The 19,240-nt window shown below is 40.6% G+C and overlaps 1 protein-coding gene across 2 annotated transcripts in view; it reads left to right on the top strand.

Annotated features, from left to right (window-relative positions):
- Window positions 1-19,240, top strand: part of ACSF3 (acyl-CoA synthetase family member 3) — a 233,613-nt gene that overhangs the window by 202,833 nt on the left and 11,540 nt on the right. For both annotated transcript variants that reach the window (XM_074201051.1, XM_074201045.1), the window contains exons 8-9: window positions 6,019-6,153; window positions 10,378-10,489. In XM_074201051.1, the coding sequence (XP_074057152.1) occupies window positions 6,019-6,153; window positions 10,378-10,489 (247 nt within the window). The remainder of the gene's footprint in view (window positions 1-6,018; window positions 6,154-10,377; window positions 10,490-19,240) is intronic.

The following is a 19,240-nucleotide window of genomic DNA, read 5'->3' as shown; positions in this document are numbered from 1 at the left end:
TATCCATTTTTTGTTCAAATTCCTGAAGTAAGAGGATGCCTTTGAGGTGTCTCTATTTTCTGTGATGGAACAAAAATGCAAGTTTCTGGGCATATCAACTTATTAAGCAAGGCATGTCAATTACATAGCAAATAGGGACCAGGCCTTCTTAACTTGGTATTATACCCCAAATACTTTTTTATGCATTAAAAGAAAACAATTAACAGAATATGAACCAGGATACAAAATTAGGTAATCTGGAAAAATGATGGATTTTCCAAGTGGAAGAGGGGAGAGTTGGAAGGGGACAGATAAGTTTTGGGATCTTTCCTTTCCCCAGATAGGGAGATGCTGATGAATTGCATCCACCTGCATTTTACAAAACAGTAGATGATTTATACCATTTTGCCATGAATGAATTCTAGAAAAATAATAAAATGGAGGATAATATATTTGGTAGCACAGGATGGAGTCAGTGTTCATGAGATGAAACTGAATTAGTTTTCTTGATTCTCACAGCAAATAAACTCCATTTTGTAACCAACCTTCGCTCTATTTCTTCAATCCTTACCGTTAAACCAGAATTTGTTTTTTTGAAGTTTCTGCCCATTGCTTCTCTAATCCTACCTCCATGGACCAATCAAAAAAAAAGTCTTTTCAGGGGCAGCTAGGTGGCACAGTGGATAAAACACCGGCCCTGGAGTCAGGAGTACCTGGGTTCAAATCCGGTCTCAGACACTTAATAATGACCTAGCTGTGTGGCCTTGGGCAAGCCACTTAACCCCATTTGCCTTGCAAAAACCTAAAAAACCCCAAAAAAACAAAGTCTTTTCCCTTTTCCATACGATGGCCTTTTAGGGATCTATAGACAATTTGTCTTAAGTTCTTTGTGATCCTGACTGCCCACCCTTAGACACTCTCATTTATCAGTCCCCTTCCTAAAATGTGACACTTAGAAATGAAATCAATATTCCAGAGGTGGACAATTTAGAATAGAATGATATTGTCACCCCTCTTATTTCTGAATACGATGCCTCTCGAGGAAAGATGAGCTTTATCACAGTACTGACTCATAGATTTTGAAGTCTGTTGTAATCCTGCCATTGCTTTGTGATAAACCATACTCTACAAATTTCGTATTTGGGAAGTTGGTTTTTTGAACCCAAGTATATGACAACATTTATCACTATTAAATGCTATCTTATTAGATTCCTTAACTACACAATTGCTATTACCCACACCTTAGAAATTAGGTTGCCCTGGATATTACTTTGTATATTTTTCTATGGATTAACTGTGCATATCTTATACAAACAATACAATGTAAACTCCTCAAGGCAGGAACTGTTTTTGCCTTTGTATCCTTAACACCATAATTGTCATTCAATAAACATATATCAAGGACATTTTAGGTGCCAGCCATACTGCAAAATACTAGGAATACAAAAGAGGAAAGCATGGTCCCTATTTTCAAGGAATTCAAAATCTAATGGGGGAACAACAAGCAATAGTTTTGTACAGACAAACTCTATTCAGGAAAATAGGAAAAAGTAAAAGAAGAGGATTTTTAGTTGGGACTTAAAGGTAATAGGTAGAGATAAGGAGGAAGAGCATTCTAGTAACCCAGGACCTTCAGAGAAAACACCTGGGTATAAGAGATGTAGCGTCTGGTTCCTGGAACAGTATCATGTCCCCCACCAGTATCCCTGATTCCGTATGTGTTGGGGAATAAGATTTAAAAAGAGTAGAAAACTTAGAGGGGACTGGATTACAAAAAGGCTTTGAATGACATAGATAACATTTTGTATTTGATTTTTGGAGACAATAGAAAGCCACTAGAGTTTACTAAATGGGGAGTGACATGATTAGACCTGGGACCTATATTTTTGAGGAAAAAAGCACTTTAATAGTGGAGGGATTGAAGAAATACTTCATAAATGCTTGTGGAATGAATTAATGAATTGGGCCCAGCATGATAACCTTCTAGGATCTCCTTAGATCCTGAATCCATCATCCAGTCCTTAGTTCATCACCCAACTTTGCTAACTAAACCTGCCATCTACCTTTATCTAAGTCATTGATAAAGATGTTACCAGTTTAAATAACCATCAATTGATTTCTGGGCTCCTCCTAGGGTAGAGTTCATTTCAAGTTGAAATCAACACATTAGTGCCTATTTATTGGGTTATTCAACTATTTCTGAAATACATATAATATTATCTCCTAGCTCACATCTTGGGGGCAGCTAGGTGGTACAGTAGATCAAGTACCAGACTGATTGATATCAAGATTTGAGTTCAAACCTGATCTTGGACACTTGCTCTGTGACCCTGACCAAGTTACTTCATTCTCTCTGCCTCAGTTTCCCATCTGTAAAATGAGCTGGAGAAGGAAATGGCAAACCACTCTAATATTTTTGCCAAAAAAAAAAAACCCAAATGGGGTCACAAAGTCAGACATGGCTAAAATAGCTAAACAACAAAGTCCATATTTTATTATATTTTCTTTTTCTGGAATATTTTTCATTAGGATGTAATTAAAGATTATCAAAAAATTTTCTTAATTTCCTGATTTACCTGACTGGAACAATATCCAAATATATCAAGGACTATCATTTCATCAATATAGGGAAAACATGGTGAGGGAATTTCTCCACCAATGCAGTTTGTAGCCTATATTAATACTCCTATTTTATATTACTATATCATAAGGAATGATGAATTCAGAGAAGCATGGAAAGACTTACTTGAACTGATGCAGAGGGAAGTCAGCAAAACAAAAATATAGTCTCAATGATATGGAAAGAACAATCACAAAATAATTAAACATGAATTTTTCTAAGAAAAAAGGAAGCTTTTTACTTAATAAGCAAATTATTAAGCAATTACTCTATTCAAGACACTATGTTGAGTGCTTGGGATATAAATACAGACAAAAAGAAAGATAATCTTTGCCCTCAAACAGCTATCTTTCTGTTGGGGAAAGACAGCACACACTGAAAAGGAGAAAGCTAGAGGCAGATGAAGGTAAGGAAGTGGTGGGTTTGAAGGTTGTGGAGGGGAATGAAGGCTGGCCAGCCAGAATCCTTCCTCAGCCTCTGGAGGCCCTGACCAATATAAGAAGGTGAGGGAGGACCTGACTGAGGGACATTCATAAGGTCAAAGAGTCAGTTGAATATTCCACCTGGATGAAACAGCAGTAGAGACATTGTTTGGGATTCTAGAAAGCCAATAGGGCTGAGGGGAAATTTTTCAAAATTACAAACAAGCCTAGCCCCCATAGAAGGGATATAAGAAAATAACCCAACTCACTTTTTTTCAGAGGTCAAAAGTCCATGAATGTGGCATGTTGCATATATTTTCAGACTTTTTCCTAGTATGTTTTTAATCTGTTTTGCTGATTATTTTTATCCTTTTCTTTCTTTAAAATATATTTCTTATAAGGGACAATCTTTCTGTGGGAGGGAGGTAAGGAAGGGTCACTGAAACCAATCTCAATAAAATGTACTTTTTTAAATGACACCCATTTACCATTGAGGAAACCAAGGCTAGAAAAGCTTAGGTGATGTGGTCAAATGACCAAGGGACTCAGAAAAGTCAGGACTGAACCTAAAAACCAGGTCTTCAAATGCATTTCTCCCAACACTATTCTATGATCTTTGCTATGTTTATAAACACTGCCTCTAGGACATTTTTAATGAAATACCACCTTCTTTTTATTTATCCAGGAAAAGTCGGTGTCCTATAGGATAGCCTGGGTTTATATGGAATTGCTAGCACTGCAATCTGTTTTCCTTCTATGGAACCATCAAGGGGAAAAGGTCCTTCCAGCACCAACTAATTCTTCAGTTTCCTTTACCAGGTCTAACTTTATCTATCCGTGCTGAGGACTAAAAGAAAATGCATTGTAAATCCCTGGGTTCTGTTTATCCTGCTCTCCGTCTGCACTTCTGAGATTGCTGAGTTGCCCAGATATCATGGCTGGCTCTGGCTCCTTGTGTGTGAGCTTTCAGACCACTTGCAATAAGGGCTGTCAGTGAAACCCCAGTGGGGAATCAAGCTCAGTGCTTGGACACAATGGAACCTTGCATCATTAAAGAGAGAAGAAAGATTGACACATAGGTTAAAGCTAAGAGCCCCCTGGTGCTCCTATCAAGAGGCTGAAATTGAAATCAGAGGCCGGGAGACCCCTTCCCTCCCCACTCCACCCTTCGCCCAAAGGTTGGCAGAGGCTGTATTAGCAGAATGGGACTAATCATGTTAAGCAGCTATCAAAGTGCAACAGTTTGTTAAGCATTTAGCCAGGTTGTGCCGAGATGACCCTGATCCTCCATCTTCCCAGGACCAGTAAGAGTGGCTAATTACCAAAGCACACCTGCCACCCTCTTCATTTTCTTTCATTCTCCCACTCTTCTTCTGAATTCTGCAGAAGGAATTCTAATCCCATTGACTTTCCTCTCCTGTCATCCCCAGTGACATCCATGCCCTTTCATAATTACAGCTCCTCCTGTTCCCTCGCCTGGAAAAATTACCACCCCAGCCCCATGCCAAAGTCATCAGATTCACATCTCCTGGTTTTATGTTGCATTTACAAACTCCTTAATTTGAGAATCTCAATGCCATTCACAAGCATGGCAGCAAGCCTCACTGGCACAGCTGGAAACACCAAACCCCAGAGCTATTTGGTGATTTTGTCAGGGATGCCATGCAAGACGGGCTGGGTTCTGAGAGCAGAAACTAATACTCCCAGAGACGGCCTTTTCTGCTTGGGCTGCTCATTTCCAAATTCTCCTGTGACTAAGTCTCTTTTGTTGTTGTTGTTGAAGAGTACTGGAAAAAATAGATAGATTTCAGATTCTGCTCAGTGTTTACGTGGAAAGACCTTTTGGGAGAGAGTCAATCATCAGGCATCTATTGATCACCAACTGTGTACCAAGCACTTTGGGGATACAAAAGAAAAGAAACAGATGGGATCACTCAGAGGTGAGGGGTAAGACAATTAGTCTGGAAATCACTTGGTTGTGTCTCGGGTGATTGAAAAACTCAGTGATATGGAGCTTACTAGATGGTCTTCACAATTTGCTCAGCCACCAATTGATTAATTTGGGGGCCACAACAACTTATGAAGACCATCTGTGACTCTTTGACTTGACAAGGAGGGTTGTCAAATGATAAACACCCAATCCATCCCTGACCCATACATAGTACATGGAATTTTCTGGTTTTGTGATCGACAAATCAGTAAACATTTATTAAATGATTACTATGTACTAGGGCTACTGAGAAGAGCAAAACCATAATTGGTTGTTGTCCCTCATGCTTGAAGAGAACTAAAATGGCGCCTTGATACCAGGGTCAGTGGAAGAGACTACATCCACACTTGTATAAACACGATAAAGACAAGATAAATTGGAGGTAATCAAAAGAGGAAAGACACTAGTAGGATTGATAAGACCCATCAGAAACAAGTGTGCATGGGGCAGCTAGGTGGTGTAGTGGATAAAGCACCAGCCCTGAAGTCAGGAGTACCTGGGTTCAAATCCGGTCAGAGACACTTAATAATTACCTAGCTGGGTGGCCTTGGGCAAGCCACTTAACCCTATTTGCCTTGCAAAAAAAAAAAAGAAGAAGCAAGTGTGCTTTTCTGGGGTAGCTTCTGACAGTCTGTTCTCTACTCCAAGCCACAGTGAAGCATGAAGGAGGAATTTAGTGGAGCCTAATTGACTCAACATTAAGAGTCTGGGGTTTCCTCTCTCTTACGTCATCTCTGTAGGCATCCAGGACACATCACCACTTGCCCCATCTTCAGCACTGATGGGACAGCCAGCTAAGACATCTGTTTCATGTGATGACTTATTAGGAATTAAATAAAAGTCATATTTAATCCTACTACTTATAAACAATAAAACCTCAGCTATCCGTATTGCTTGGGGATGGAATTTGCTGATTAATATAATTATCCAGTAAACTGAAGCTTAACAAGGTTAACAAACAGTGTTGTTAAAGGAATAAACATGAATGGATTGCCTCTTTTTTGTAGGAGATACTGCTATGTTTAAGGATAACAGGTACTGGATCAGGGGCCGGACATCTGTGGACATTATTAAGAGTGGAGGCTATAAAATCAGTGCTCTGGAAGTGGAGCGCCACTTACTGAGTCACCCAAGTATCATGGGTAAGTGTCTGCTCTACCAGGGGCTTTCTTCAATTAGTAAAGAGTCTCCCTCTCTCACCTGGCTAGAGGCCCACTGTCAGGGCTGATGAGTGCAGAATTTTTACCCTGCTCCATTTTTTCTGACCTGAACTGGTTTGCCCTCCTCTTAGGCAGCCTGGTGGTCCTCCACTCCCAGGGGCTTATCATGTTGGTCCTGGTCTTAGTTTAGATATTTCATTGGCTTTAGACCCTCACTCAAGTGATCCACAGGCCTCAGCCTCTCCTAGTAGCAACCAACTAATTAATTAACATTTATTAAATACCTGCTATGTTGGTAGGAGTCACAGGTGAGCACCACTATACCAGGCTCATTTTTAGAGTTTAAAAAGATTAATATATGATCTTTAACTTCTAATAATTTTTTTGAGATTTTATATCATCTCCATTTTCAAATGTAATAATAATAGTTATAGAAAACACTTTAAGATTTGGGGGGGGGTGTTTCATATATATCATATCATTTGATGCTCAAAATAACCCTGATTACTATTGTTATCCACATTTTATGGTTGAAAAAACTGAGGCAGACAGAGGCTAAGTGACTTGCCCAAGAGCACCACATTAGTCAATGTTTGAAGGAGGCTTTAAATTTAGGGCTTCCTAACTCCAAATCCAGTATCTTATCTCCTGGAACTACTTCCTGTCTTTTCTGTCTCCTCTTCAGAGGCATCCCTTATAAGAAAGAATAAAAATGAAAGAGAAGTCAGAGGGTAGTTAGGGGACAGCTAGGTGCATAGTGGATAGAGCATTGGCCCTAGAATCAGGAAGACCCGAGTTCAATCCTGGCCTCAGACCCTGGACAAGTCACTTAACCCCAATCTTGGCAAACATACTAATGATAATATGTATTCAATCTTCCACACCCAGAGTACCCGACTTCTGCAGAAAAAGGAGGAAAGTATATTTTCTCATCATTTTTACAGGGCTAAATTTGGTCAAAAATTATTTTATTTATGTCATTTGTCTTAACACCATAATCATTTTTGGGGTGGTCTTTTTCCTTCATATGTAATCCTCTTTTATTTTTTCCACATAATAGTATTTTTCCCAGTTATGTGTAAAGATCATTTTTAACATTCACTTTTAAAAAATTTTGTGTTCCTAATTTTTCTCCTTTTCCCACTCCCTAAGACCATAAACAATCTGATACATATACAATCACATTAATCATATTTCCACATTAGTCATGTTGTGAAAGAAGAATCAGAACAAAAGAGAAAAACCACAAGAAAGAAAACCAAAAAAGTGAAAATAATATGCTTTGTGCTGCATGCAGAGTCCACAGTTCTTTCTTTGGAAGTGGATAGCATTTTCCAAAGGAGTCTTTTGGAATTGTCTTGGATCATTATATTGCTGAGAAGAGCTAAGTCTTTCACAGTTGATCATGGCACCATGTTGCAGTTGCCATATACAGTGTTCTCCTGTTGAATGCTCCATTATAGCTACTCCCCCCCCAAAAAAAAAAACATTTTTTTAAAGCAAAAACACCTGATACAGTGACCACATGTCCTGACAAGTAGAGTGATGGGTTCTGTGTCTGCTTTCTGAGGACTGGTCTACAGAGAATCTGATCATTAGACTGACCTCAGGACAAAGAATTCTTTGGGCATACAAACTCTCAAAGATTATCTATGAAGTGCCAGAGAATATACCGACCTTGACAGAATCACAATGGAAAAGGGATTTAGTGAAGGTTATACAAATTACTATTAGAAAAAGAGCCCTAGATACTCCTTTGATCAATACCTCTTATTACCAAAACTTTAAGCATCTAGCCAGTTTGGGCTGTGCTATCAGTGACCATGTCATAATCTGATCCCTAGATAATATCCTAGATGTCCTGAAAGTTCATAAAATCTCCTAGAAAAACCAGGAAATAAAACAAGATCATTGCAGGTTTAGCCACAGTCAAATACTCAGAAATCATATTTTATTTGTTATAGTGGCAGAAGAACTGAAGTAAAAATTCAGGATGCCATTTTGGTTAAAAAAAAAAACAGGCATCAAGACTATTTTTTTTTACTTTGATGATACTTCTCTCTGCCTCATGTTTTTTGTTTTTTGTTGTTTTGTTTTTTTTTTTTTGGCGAGGCAATGGGTTAAGTGACTTGCTAAAGATACCACATCTAGTAAGTATCTGAAGCCAGGTAGGAAATCAGGTCTTCCTGATTCCATGACCACTATACCACCTAACTACCCCTCTCTGCCTCCTTATTAAGATTATATTCATTCATTACTAGATCTTAGGGAAACTGTTAAGAATATAATGTTCTACAGGCTGGAACAAATGGCTTCACCAAAGGAAATGATCAAACAGAATTGCAAACTCATAATCAGTCATATGAAAGAAAACTCTAAATTGCAATAATAAAAGAAATGCAAATCAAAACAACTCTGAAATTTCACTTCACACAACAATTTGGTAAATATGACAAATGATGGAAATAGTCAATGTTGGAAGGGCTGTGGGAAGAGAGGTATGCTAGACCTTGTTGATGGAGCTGTGATTTAATCCAATCATTTTACAAAGCAATTTCAAATTATGCAAATAAAGGAACATCAATATCCATGATACAATGACTATTTTTGACTCAGAGATTCTCTTACTATTAATAAAATCCCAAAGGAGGTCATTGATAAGAGAATGTCCCCACAGGCAATACAATATTTACCTTAGCACTTTCTGTGGTGGCAAAAAAACAGGAAGATGCCCATCAGTAGGAGAATGGCTAAAAAAATTATGAATTTAATAACTTAATCATTGTTCCCTTGGAAAGGATGGGTAACTTGATGGCACAGTGGCTAAAGTGCTGGGCCTGAAGTCATTAATGTCCCTCTTCCTAAGTCCAAATCTGATCTCAGATACTTCTCCTCTGTAAAATAAGCTGGAAAAGGAAATAGCAAACTACTCCAGTATTTTACCAAGAAAACCCCAAATGGGGTCATAGAGTATCAGAAATGACTGAAAAAGGACTGACCTACAACAGAAGGAAGATTTCCCACTATCAGTGTAGAGAAGCACTGAAAACTGACAGAACTGATACATAATGAAGTCAGAAGAGCCAAGACAATGGGGTCTGCCATGACAGCAGCAATGTAAATGAAAACCGCAACACAATCGAGGCTGTGGAACATTGCTTTTCAATTTTGTTGAGTCTCTTTCTTTTTTTTTTCATTTAATTAATATCCCTTACCCCATGGGGTAACTCTCTGGGTATGAGAAGTGACATGAGAGAAATGCTAGGTGTTAAAAAAAGGAATGGAGACAACATATTAGAAAGAAAAAAATGGCAAGACAGGATGACACTGAAGCCCTGTGTCCACATCTATCAGGGCTGCTGGATTACCTGGTCTCACTATCTTTATCTGTGGGGGCCAACCAATGGCACCATGACTCCAGCGTACATATGCTATCAGGAATGTGGGTTCCAGGATCTTAGGGGTCCCCCAACTCTTGTCAGTGTTGGACACAACTGTGTCCAAACACAGTTATGATGACCAGCCAAGCCTGCAGGCCTTGAGAGGTCCAAGAGACCCAGCATAGTATAGTGAGAAGAGCACTGCCATGGCAGTCTCGACATCTTGGACAACTCACTGTGAAATGAAGGGGATGGATGAGACAATCTCTTGGGTCCTTTCCATTTAAACTATAATACCTTGCTTCTATGATGTTCACTGAAGGCTGTGGACTAGAGAGAGATTCCTTTGCAAAGTATGGCTAGATGATGCAGTCAATAGATCCCTGAAAATGAAATCAGGAAAATTTGAATTCAAATCCAGTTCCAGACACTTCTTAACTATGTGACCTTGAGCAAGTCACTTGTCTTCTATTTGTTGCCTCATCTCCAAATGATAGTAATCATAGTACCTCTCCTTTCTACTATGATTGTTGTGAGGATCAAATGAGATTTATAAAGAGCTCTGCAGACTTTAGGACACTATATACATACTAGCTGTTAGCTATCATCATCATCATTATTATCATTATTATTATTATTATTATTTCAACTTGGGCCTCCAACACAGACCATATATAGTTAATTCTTTTAATAGTATGGACAATAATTTGGTGTTCCTTCTGCCATGTTCTTCATTGTTTGATTTATTATCTGAACTTTCCAGAGACTTTGTTCCTTAGGTCCTCAGTTTCTCAGATTGTCTTCAGCTCACTTCTTTTGTCCACAGATGTGGCGGTCATTGGAGTTCCAGATGTAACATGGGGCCAGCGGATTGCTGCTATTGTCAAACTTCGTGACGGTCATTCGCTTTCTTACAGGGACTTGAAAGAATGGTCAAGGTATAGAAATTATTTGAGGGCTATAAATGTCAAATTATTCCTAGCATCATCATAAATCGATTTTAGATCATGAGGAGAGCACTAGGGTCAAACAGTGTAACTTGGGGATTGTTCAATGGGTATGCCATCCCTCCTTTACCTTCTCTTCCCATCCCCCCCCACCATTTCCTCCGGCTCAAGTAAATAGATACTATGCTTTTCTAAAATTTTATTATTTATTATTATAAATTATTTATTTTTAACATTCTCTTCTTTTTAAATTTTGATTTCAAAATTCTCTCCCTCCTTTCCACCTCTTCCCCACTCACTAAGAAGGCAAGAAAAATGATATCATTTATACATGTGGAAATCATGCAAAACATATTGTAATATTAACCATATCACAAAAAAGCAAGGAAATTGAGAAAGCAAGAAAATTATTTTTTCAGTTTGCAGTCAGAGTTCCTTTAGTTCTTTCTCTTCAGCTGGGAGAATTTTTTTCCGTCATGACTCCACTGGAATTGTCTTGGATCAGTTTATTGATCAGAGTAACCAAGTCTTTCACAGTTGATCATCATTGCAATATTGCTGTCACTGTGCACAGTGATCTCCCTGTTCTTCTCACTTGGATTTATATCAATTCATAGAGGTCTTGCCATGATTTTCCTGAAACCACCCCTCTGGTCATTTCCTAGTGCTCAGTAGTACTTGGGCACAATCACATATCATAATTTGTTCAGCCATTCCTCAGTGGTTGAGTATCCCTTCAGCTTCCTATTCATTATCACCACAAAAAAGAACTGCTAAAAATATTTTGTTCATATGGGTCCTTTTCCTTTTTCTTTGCTGTCTTTGGGATACAGAGCTAGTAGTTTGGGTCAAAAGCTATGCACAGTTTTATAACTCTTTAGGCATAGTTCCAAATTGTGTTACAGAATAAGTGGATAAGCTCACTACTTTACAAACAGTTTATTAGTGTATCTATTTCCCCCCTCTTCTCCTCCAAGCATTTGTCATTTCTGATAGTTGGTGAGATAATACCTCACAGTTGTTTTAATTTACTTTTCTTTCATCAAAAGTAATTTAGAACATTTTTAATATAACTATAAATAGCTTGGATTTCTTTATCCAAAAACTACCTATTCATATCTTTTGATCTTTATCAATTGGGGAATGGCTCTTATTTTTATAAGTTTAGCCCATTTCCCTATATGTTTGAGAAATAAGACCTTTATAACAGAAATTTACCCTTAATTTTTTCCATATTACTTTCTTGACTATAATACCTCATTATTCCTTTTTTAATTAAGTCTGGTTTTGCTTTTGCCTTCTCTGAGATCATTTGCTACCCCCTGCCTTTTTGGCTTCAGCATAATAGATTCTGCTCCAGTCTTTTATTTTATCTCTGTATATGTCTTTCAGTTTCAAGTGTGTCTCTATAAACAACATATTGTTGGATTCTGGTTTCTAACCCATTCTGCTAACTGCTTTCTATTTGTATTCAATTGTGATTACTGACTGTGTATTTCTCTGTATCCTTTTTTTCCGCTTATAACTTCTTCTGATCCTGTGCCTCCTCAAAAGTCTGTTTTGCTCCTGACCACTGCTTCCCTTAATCCCCTTCCCTTTAATCATCCCCCTTTTCTCCAATCCCCTTCCCCTCTTCTTTCCCTATTGAGTAAGATAGATTTTTATATCCAATTGGGCGTGTATATGTTATCAAAGAGAGTGAAGTTCAAGCATTGCCTACCACCCCCTTCCACTAAAGCAGTTCTTCCTTGAAGTCTAATAGAAGTCACTTGCAGAGATAGAAATCTTCCCCTCATTTCCACCATTGAGGGCTGAGAAGTCTTTTAAACCAAACTTGAAAATATGACCTCAGGAATCCTGGACTTGGAGTGTGGAGTGCAGTAGTGTGGACCAACAAATAGTACCATAGGGGCAACCCACTCCATAATGTGCTGGGAGCAGAACCTTCAGGGGCTAACGAGGAATGAAGGTCTCTCTCAATCCAGGGAAGAAATCCAGAGGGGGGAAAAGTGAGTTTGACTCTATCAAAGAAATCCATGTGGATGGAGCTGAGATGCAAAGCAATCCAGCTGTGGAAATAAATTATTCAGGATGAGAGACATAGAGAAGGAATATTTGTGAAGAAGCAGACAGATTCCTTATTTCTTTATTCCTCTCTTGCCCCCAGATCAAGAGCAAGATTGTTAATTAGCTCTGTTCCAAAGGCCTACTCTAAAATGCAAACACTCTTGGGGAGGAGGGGAGTTAATGCTCTATTTCACCCTCAAAAACAGAAGTGCCAAGACCTCACTTGTCTTTGTTTGAAAGCAAATTTGACTCCTGGGCGCCTCACCCTTGAAGCTGCCTGCCCTCTTCCCTCCGATGAGGTGACTGCCCTGTCCTGTGCCACACTGGTCTTGTGAGCATTCACTGTCCTCCCCTCATCACTCCAGGCAAGACTCCAAGTGTCCCCTAAAATATAAAATGGTTTTACACACTTGTTCCCAACATTTTTCTCTTTCTTTACCCTGAAGGTTAATATCAACAAATGATAACATATCTATTTCCAAAGAATAGAAAAAAGAGGTTGTATGTGACACCATGAATTTCTACTAATGTATATTAAATTTACATGATTGTGATTATCTTGGTACCCCTTTTTTCTGCTCTTTGGCACTCATTGACACTCTGCTCATAGACACACTTTTTTATTTTTTTATTTTTTTGGCATCCCTATCATTGTCTTCCCCCATAATTCTCCCAACCAGAGTCAAGAAAATCAAATTCACTCTTGTAAACTGTATGCCTCATTCTGTACCTCTGGTCCACCACCTCTGTACCAAGAGATGGGGAGGTGCCTCTCATCATCAGTCTACATATTTAGTAGACTCCCTTGGGTCCTTAAGACAGTTGCAGCCCAAGTTTTCTCAGGGTGACCTTCCTTTCTATTCTCCTTAAAAACAGTCTGGCCACCAGACCCTGCTCTTCCTCCCTCCTTCTCCTCATCTCTCCCTCCTTTCTTCCCTCTTTTTGCCCAATCTTGCTGTGGTTCTCCCTCCCTTCTTCACTCTCCCAATTCCTCAGAAGGAGCCTTGTGATCTTTATTTCCTCTTGTATCCTCTGAGCTGGACATCTCAGGGGTTCCAGGCCCCAACCTCTGCACCCAGTGGGGTTTCATACACTTGCTTCATAGCTGGAGTCTATAAGCAGAGACTCTTGAAGGAAATTTTCAAGTAATTTGGAGGTGGGCAAGCAGATGACATTTTAGCTTTACCTCTGTCAGATATGAACATAAGACCATTCCCAATGTACCCAAGAAGCCTCTCTCCTGGTTCCCCTTCCCCCATCACTCCCCACCCCAAGTCGCCTCCTTCTCTTTAGCACTAAAGATATTTTTGGCGCGTCCAACATGATTTCACAAACAGTAGGAATCCTTGTTTCATCAGGGGCGGCACAGCTGGGCAATTAAAGATTCCCCTGGATTTGCAAAATCACAGTTGGAAGACTACAATTTAACAAAGGCAAGGAAGATTCTGGTTGGCCGGTTGCTGCTTTGATTAAACAATTACTTTGGTTTGGAGGGGAATGGGGGGGAGGCTGCTTCTCAAGCACCCTAGGCTGAGAGCCTTCCAGGAGACAGTTTCACAGAGTCCAGCTCCCCAGGTGCAGAGTTCTACTGTCTGTCGAACATTACAGGCAAATAACAGGTTAACTCCTTGATGCCCAAAAGAAGGTCTAGAGATGGCTGAGAATCTGTCCCTCCCATCAGCAGGTCTAGATAAACCTGGTCCTGCTGAGTTTGTGGGCTTCTGTTCCTTCCAGACTTTCTCTGGCTTAGATTTCTAGGCTTAGACTGAGTGACACCTTGCTTTGCTTCTAGGGCTGCTAAGAACCCTGAGGTCATCTAGTCCTTCCCCCTTGATACCAAGAGGGTCTGTAGCAAAACCTTCCAAAAGGGTCATCTGCCCTCAGCTGAAAGACCCGTCCTGGAGGAAGATTCTTCAGTCTCCCTTTTGGAATTCCTCCCAGGGGTTATTCCTACCTGCTTACTCTTGAGGTCCAATCCAGGACCTGGGCTAAGAGATTTTTTCCCCTTCCCTTTTCATTCTAAGACAAGGAGTTGTTAATGCTTCACAGCTGAGCTTGTCCTTTAGAAAGATATAACCAGATCATAACACTCAGTGGAATCCACCCAGGGTTATCATCTGCTAGAAAAGCAAGAACAAGGCTCTGTGGGATGCAGAAGTGGAAGGGGTTCAGATGGTGTAGGGGGGATTCCGCTAGGATACTCGGACTGTGCAGGGGTGATTATGATTAGCTAAAATGAGTGGCACATGATTGCAGCCACACTGTTGGGGGTTTAGGAGAAAGCCAGATGGGGAGGAAGGTCCATTTGTATCTTGAAAGTGCACTGGGGGCAGCTGGGTAGCATTGGATGGAGCACTGTCCCTGAGGTCAGGGGGACCTCAGACACTTAATAATTACCTAGCTGTGTGAGCTTGGGCAAGTCACTTAACCCCACTGCCTTAAATTAAAAAAAAATTTAAAGTACACTGGGTTACACATGGTGGTGTGGAAAGAAAAAGCATGTGGTGAGTCCAGGGGAGGGACTGACTGAGGGCAGGAGCAGTGCTGCAGCTGTGATACCCTCCGCTCCCCATCATTGTGGTCATTGTGGTGAGTGAGGGTGATCATATTGTCTGTATCAGTTCCCAGGTATGGCTTATTTTGCTTCAGAACCCACAGAGAGCATGCATTTGACCTGGAGGAGTAAGCCATGATGGCTGTTGGGGGCAGATCCACCTCAAACCTCTTTCTTCCCATTGTACCAGGTGAACTTGTATTTATTTATCCATCCCTAGAAAGGATTGCCCTAAGGGGATGTGGATGGGGTATGTCATCATCAATTGTCAACAATAATTTATTAAAATCTTAATTGTACATGATAGTGGGCTAGTGTTTTGAAACTAATCTCCTAGCAGTGGTAGAAAAAAAAAGTTTGGATACAGAGCCATAGACTTGTACCTGGCCTTAAACCTAAGTCTAGGGTGGCCTACTGCCTCATGCCAGGCCATTTCTGAGCAGCCTTGTCCAGGAAGATCCCAGAACCCCTTACGCTGGAGTCAACCTGAGCTCTGTGACACTCCCCAAACCCTCCTCACCATGGACAGACAGCTGCCAACACTCCATCAAGAGACCTCAGTGGGTCTTTATGAGGCTGTAGTTTCTATGAAGATTTAGTAAGGAAAGTGGACAGGTGGAGGGGAAGGGGCTCTCAGGATGGCTGCTTCTCCAGGGTCCAGTCTACCCTTCACATGTCATCATGACCCCTTCCTTTCTACCTGTTTGAAAAGTGCTCAGCTCATCCTAGGCCATCCTGAAGGAGTCCTGGACAGCGCCATGTCATTGAAAACCAAGAGTAATCTCCTCCCAAGGATCCTCCACAGCTCTTGCTGAGGAAGGCTGATAGGATAGAAGGGTTTATATTTTAAAGGGAAAAGAGCTGAAATCATGGTTGATGCACTTTGCTTATTGCCTCTGTGCTGAGTTATTAATCAATGACAATTGGAACCCCTCCAGTCATTTTTTCCTTATATATTCGTTTTGATTTTTTCAAGACGTTTGCAGTCACATTTCCCTGTCCACGCAGCCCTATTGCACGAACTTTTCCATTGAGGGGTTTTTTTGGTGAGGGCTCTTTTGGTTTGTGTGTGTGTGCTACAAGATCCTAGAACAGTATGCAAGAGGAGCTTAATGGATGGTGGTGAGTTGATCGATGCCATTATTCAGGTTACTCTAATTGAATTATTGGACCAGATCTGCTTGAAGCCAGTATGTGATCTGAATTCAGCTTGGTTTACTTGTGGGGCTGCATACCCCTCATTGATTTGCTTCCAGCCTCCTAATACACACACACACACACACACACACACACACACACACACACACACACAGAGCACATTTTTTCCTCGATGCCGTCCAAACTGCAGCCTGAAAATCTCTCAAGAAAGGAAATGGCAGTTGGGAAGTCAGCATTCTTATTAACCAGCATGTCACCTAAGCCCCAAACTTGAGTCACCCTTGGCCTCTCCTGGTCTGCCAGTCCCCACAGTCCCCTCCTGTACCCCCAAACTCCTGTCATTTCTAACTCCAAAGTGTCACTGCACCGCTCAGATTCCCATTAATCTCTTGTCTAGACTATTAGAAGAGGCTCTTGTCCGCCACCACTGGGTTCTCATCCTTTTGATCCATCCTACACATTTTTGTCAAATTAGTCTCCCTTCTGATTGTGTCACATACATGCAGGCAACAAGATGGTATGGTAGATAGAGCGCTGGGCCTAGAGTTGGGAAGATCTGAGTTCAAATCCAGTTTCAGACACTTAATGGCTGTGTCTCTGGCCAAATAAATCCACCCTATTTGCCTCAGTTTCCTCATCTGTAAAGTGAGCTGTAGAGGGTAATAGTGAGGCTACTCCAGTATTTCTGCCAAGAAAATCCCAAATGAAACCAAGAAGAGTGAGACGCAACTGAAACAACTCAACAGAATCAACACCCATACACACTTCTCTCCATTCAAAAAATTTCTTTGGCTCCCCACTGACTATATAAGGCTCAAATGCTTTAGCACATTTAAGTTCCCCTTATTTCAGCCTCCATCTGCTTCTCTGGGTGAAATGACTTGCCAAGGATCACACAGAAGCTGGATTTAAAATCAGGTCTTCCCATTTCTAGGCCAGGCACTCTACCCACTGTGTCCCATAACCACCCATCTCTTATATGGCACTTATCATGTCTACTGTTTATTATAGCTAGTTGTTTCCTTCTTTTATCATGTTTGCTAATCTATAAACTCTTTGAGCTCAGGGGCCATATCTTATTTGATTTCATCCTCATGTCATTCAATTCCTACCCCATTTAGTTGGCTGTCCCCAAATATTAGTTGAACTGGGTCACCCACTCTTTCATAGATTAGGAGACATGCACCTAGCCCTCAGTGAGTTCAGTCCTCAAAAATATAGTCTGCAATATAAGAAATACACTAAAGCTGTCAGGAGGTGGTGTTTCCCTTTAAACAAAACATTTATTAAGAGTTTACCAAGTGTTGAGGACAGAAAAACAGCAAAGTGAGATGATTCTTGCCCTTTAAGAGCTTACATTCTAATAAAGTAAAACATACAATAAATGAACGAATGAATGAATGAAAAAGTTGAAATGGGAGATAACGAGTGCCCTACCCCCAGGGACAAGGTAAGCTAGCCTCCTGACAAGGAGACTCCAAACAGGTAGTCACCATTCACTGAGTTGACCTAAATAAGCTTCCATCATCCAATGAGATACAGTCTTAATTTTCTGTTCATTGTCTTTGAAAGGTACTAACCGGATGATTCAGATCTCCTTTTTGATTAGACAGTGTGTGATAAATATTCTCCTTTATTAGGTAGTGAATGTTGTCCCTCTAAACATTCCCTTTACAAGATTGGCTTCCCTTTAGGATTAAACAGTTTCCTTTGAGAGTTCTTGTATGGTGCTTTGAGGACATTTAGCCACTTCCCCAATTCTCCAGTCCAGAGGAAGACAATTCATGGCAATTCCACAGCCTATGTATCGCCATCATATATCTCTCTGGAAGCTTATTTATTAGATCTTCCTTGGCGCCCTTCAAACTGAGGTCTCTGAGTTGGAAAAGAGGAGACTATAAGCCCCCAAACCTATGCGATGAGCGCTTAGGGAAGGTGGCAACACCTCCTCGACGCATCTCCACCTCTCTCTCTACTCTCCTATCTTAATGTGTCTCTCAGGCACCAAAGCAGCTGCCTCTTCTCTTCAATCTCCCCTTTTCCCTCTCACCCTGTCTCCCTCCTTTATTTTAAATGTCACTTCCATTTGTTTTCCCCACTTTTCATGCTCACTGGCAGGAGACACATGTCCCTCTTCAGAGTGATTCATTTTGCAGCCTTCGCCTTCGATCTAACTTCACGGTGACAGGCGCCATCCTGCGTTAGAGCCGTCCATATGGCAGGATGTGTTGATGGTTGGGTTGGGAGGCAGGTTGGGGAACGATGGTGGAGATGCTCTGTGGACTTGGCACGTGGCCCCAGAATCCTTGCCAGGGAGCTGCCTGTCAGCACCGGGCATGGCCCCAGGTTGGTGACACAGAGGCAGCTCAAAGTCAGAGAAGGAGAGGAAAGCTCCCCTTGCAAAGGGCAAAGCAGACTTTTCAAATTTAAGCTACCAGTCTTCTGCAATGATTTTTTTCTTCTGCCATTGAAAGTGCACGTGAAAAAGCCTCCATTTAGCTGACATTTATATGGCATTTTATGTACACCATTATATCTGATACACAGTAATTCTTGAGACCAGTATTATAAATACGTTATTCTTATTTTGCAGAGGAAAATAAGGTTTAAGAGGTATGAAGTTACTACCCAAGATCCTTCAGCTGACCAAGCTTGTACTTGAACCCAGATCTCTAGAGTCTAGAGTTCCCTCCACAAAATCACTCTAAGTCACTATATTGTGAATTTCTTGAGTGCAAGAGCTATTGTACTTCTGTATTTGTATCTTCATATATAGTATGTTATGTCATGAAGTACTGATATATAGTGGACAGTTAATAAAAGCATGTTGGTTAATTCATTGATTGGTACATCACCCCATGGATGTCCAGATTAACCAGAGAGAAAAAGAGATTATGTATACTGTGGTAGAGAAGAAAAACTGCAGTGTTCTCTAGGGTTTTGACTTCTTAATAATGTAACTG

The sequence above is a fragment of the Macrotis lagotis genome, chromosome 1 (assembly GCF_037893015.1).
Source record: "Macrotis lagotis isolate mMagLag1 chromosome 1, bilby.v1.9.chrom.fasta, whole genome shotgun sequence".
In the NCBI taxonomy this organism is placed as follows: Eukaryota; Metazoa; Chordata; class Mammalia; order Peramelemorphia; family Peramelidae; genus Macrotis; species Macrotis lagotis.
Note: the sequence above shows the minus strand (reverse complement) of the source record. Positions and strands in the feature narration are given on the sequence as shown.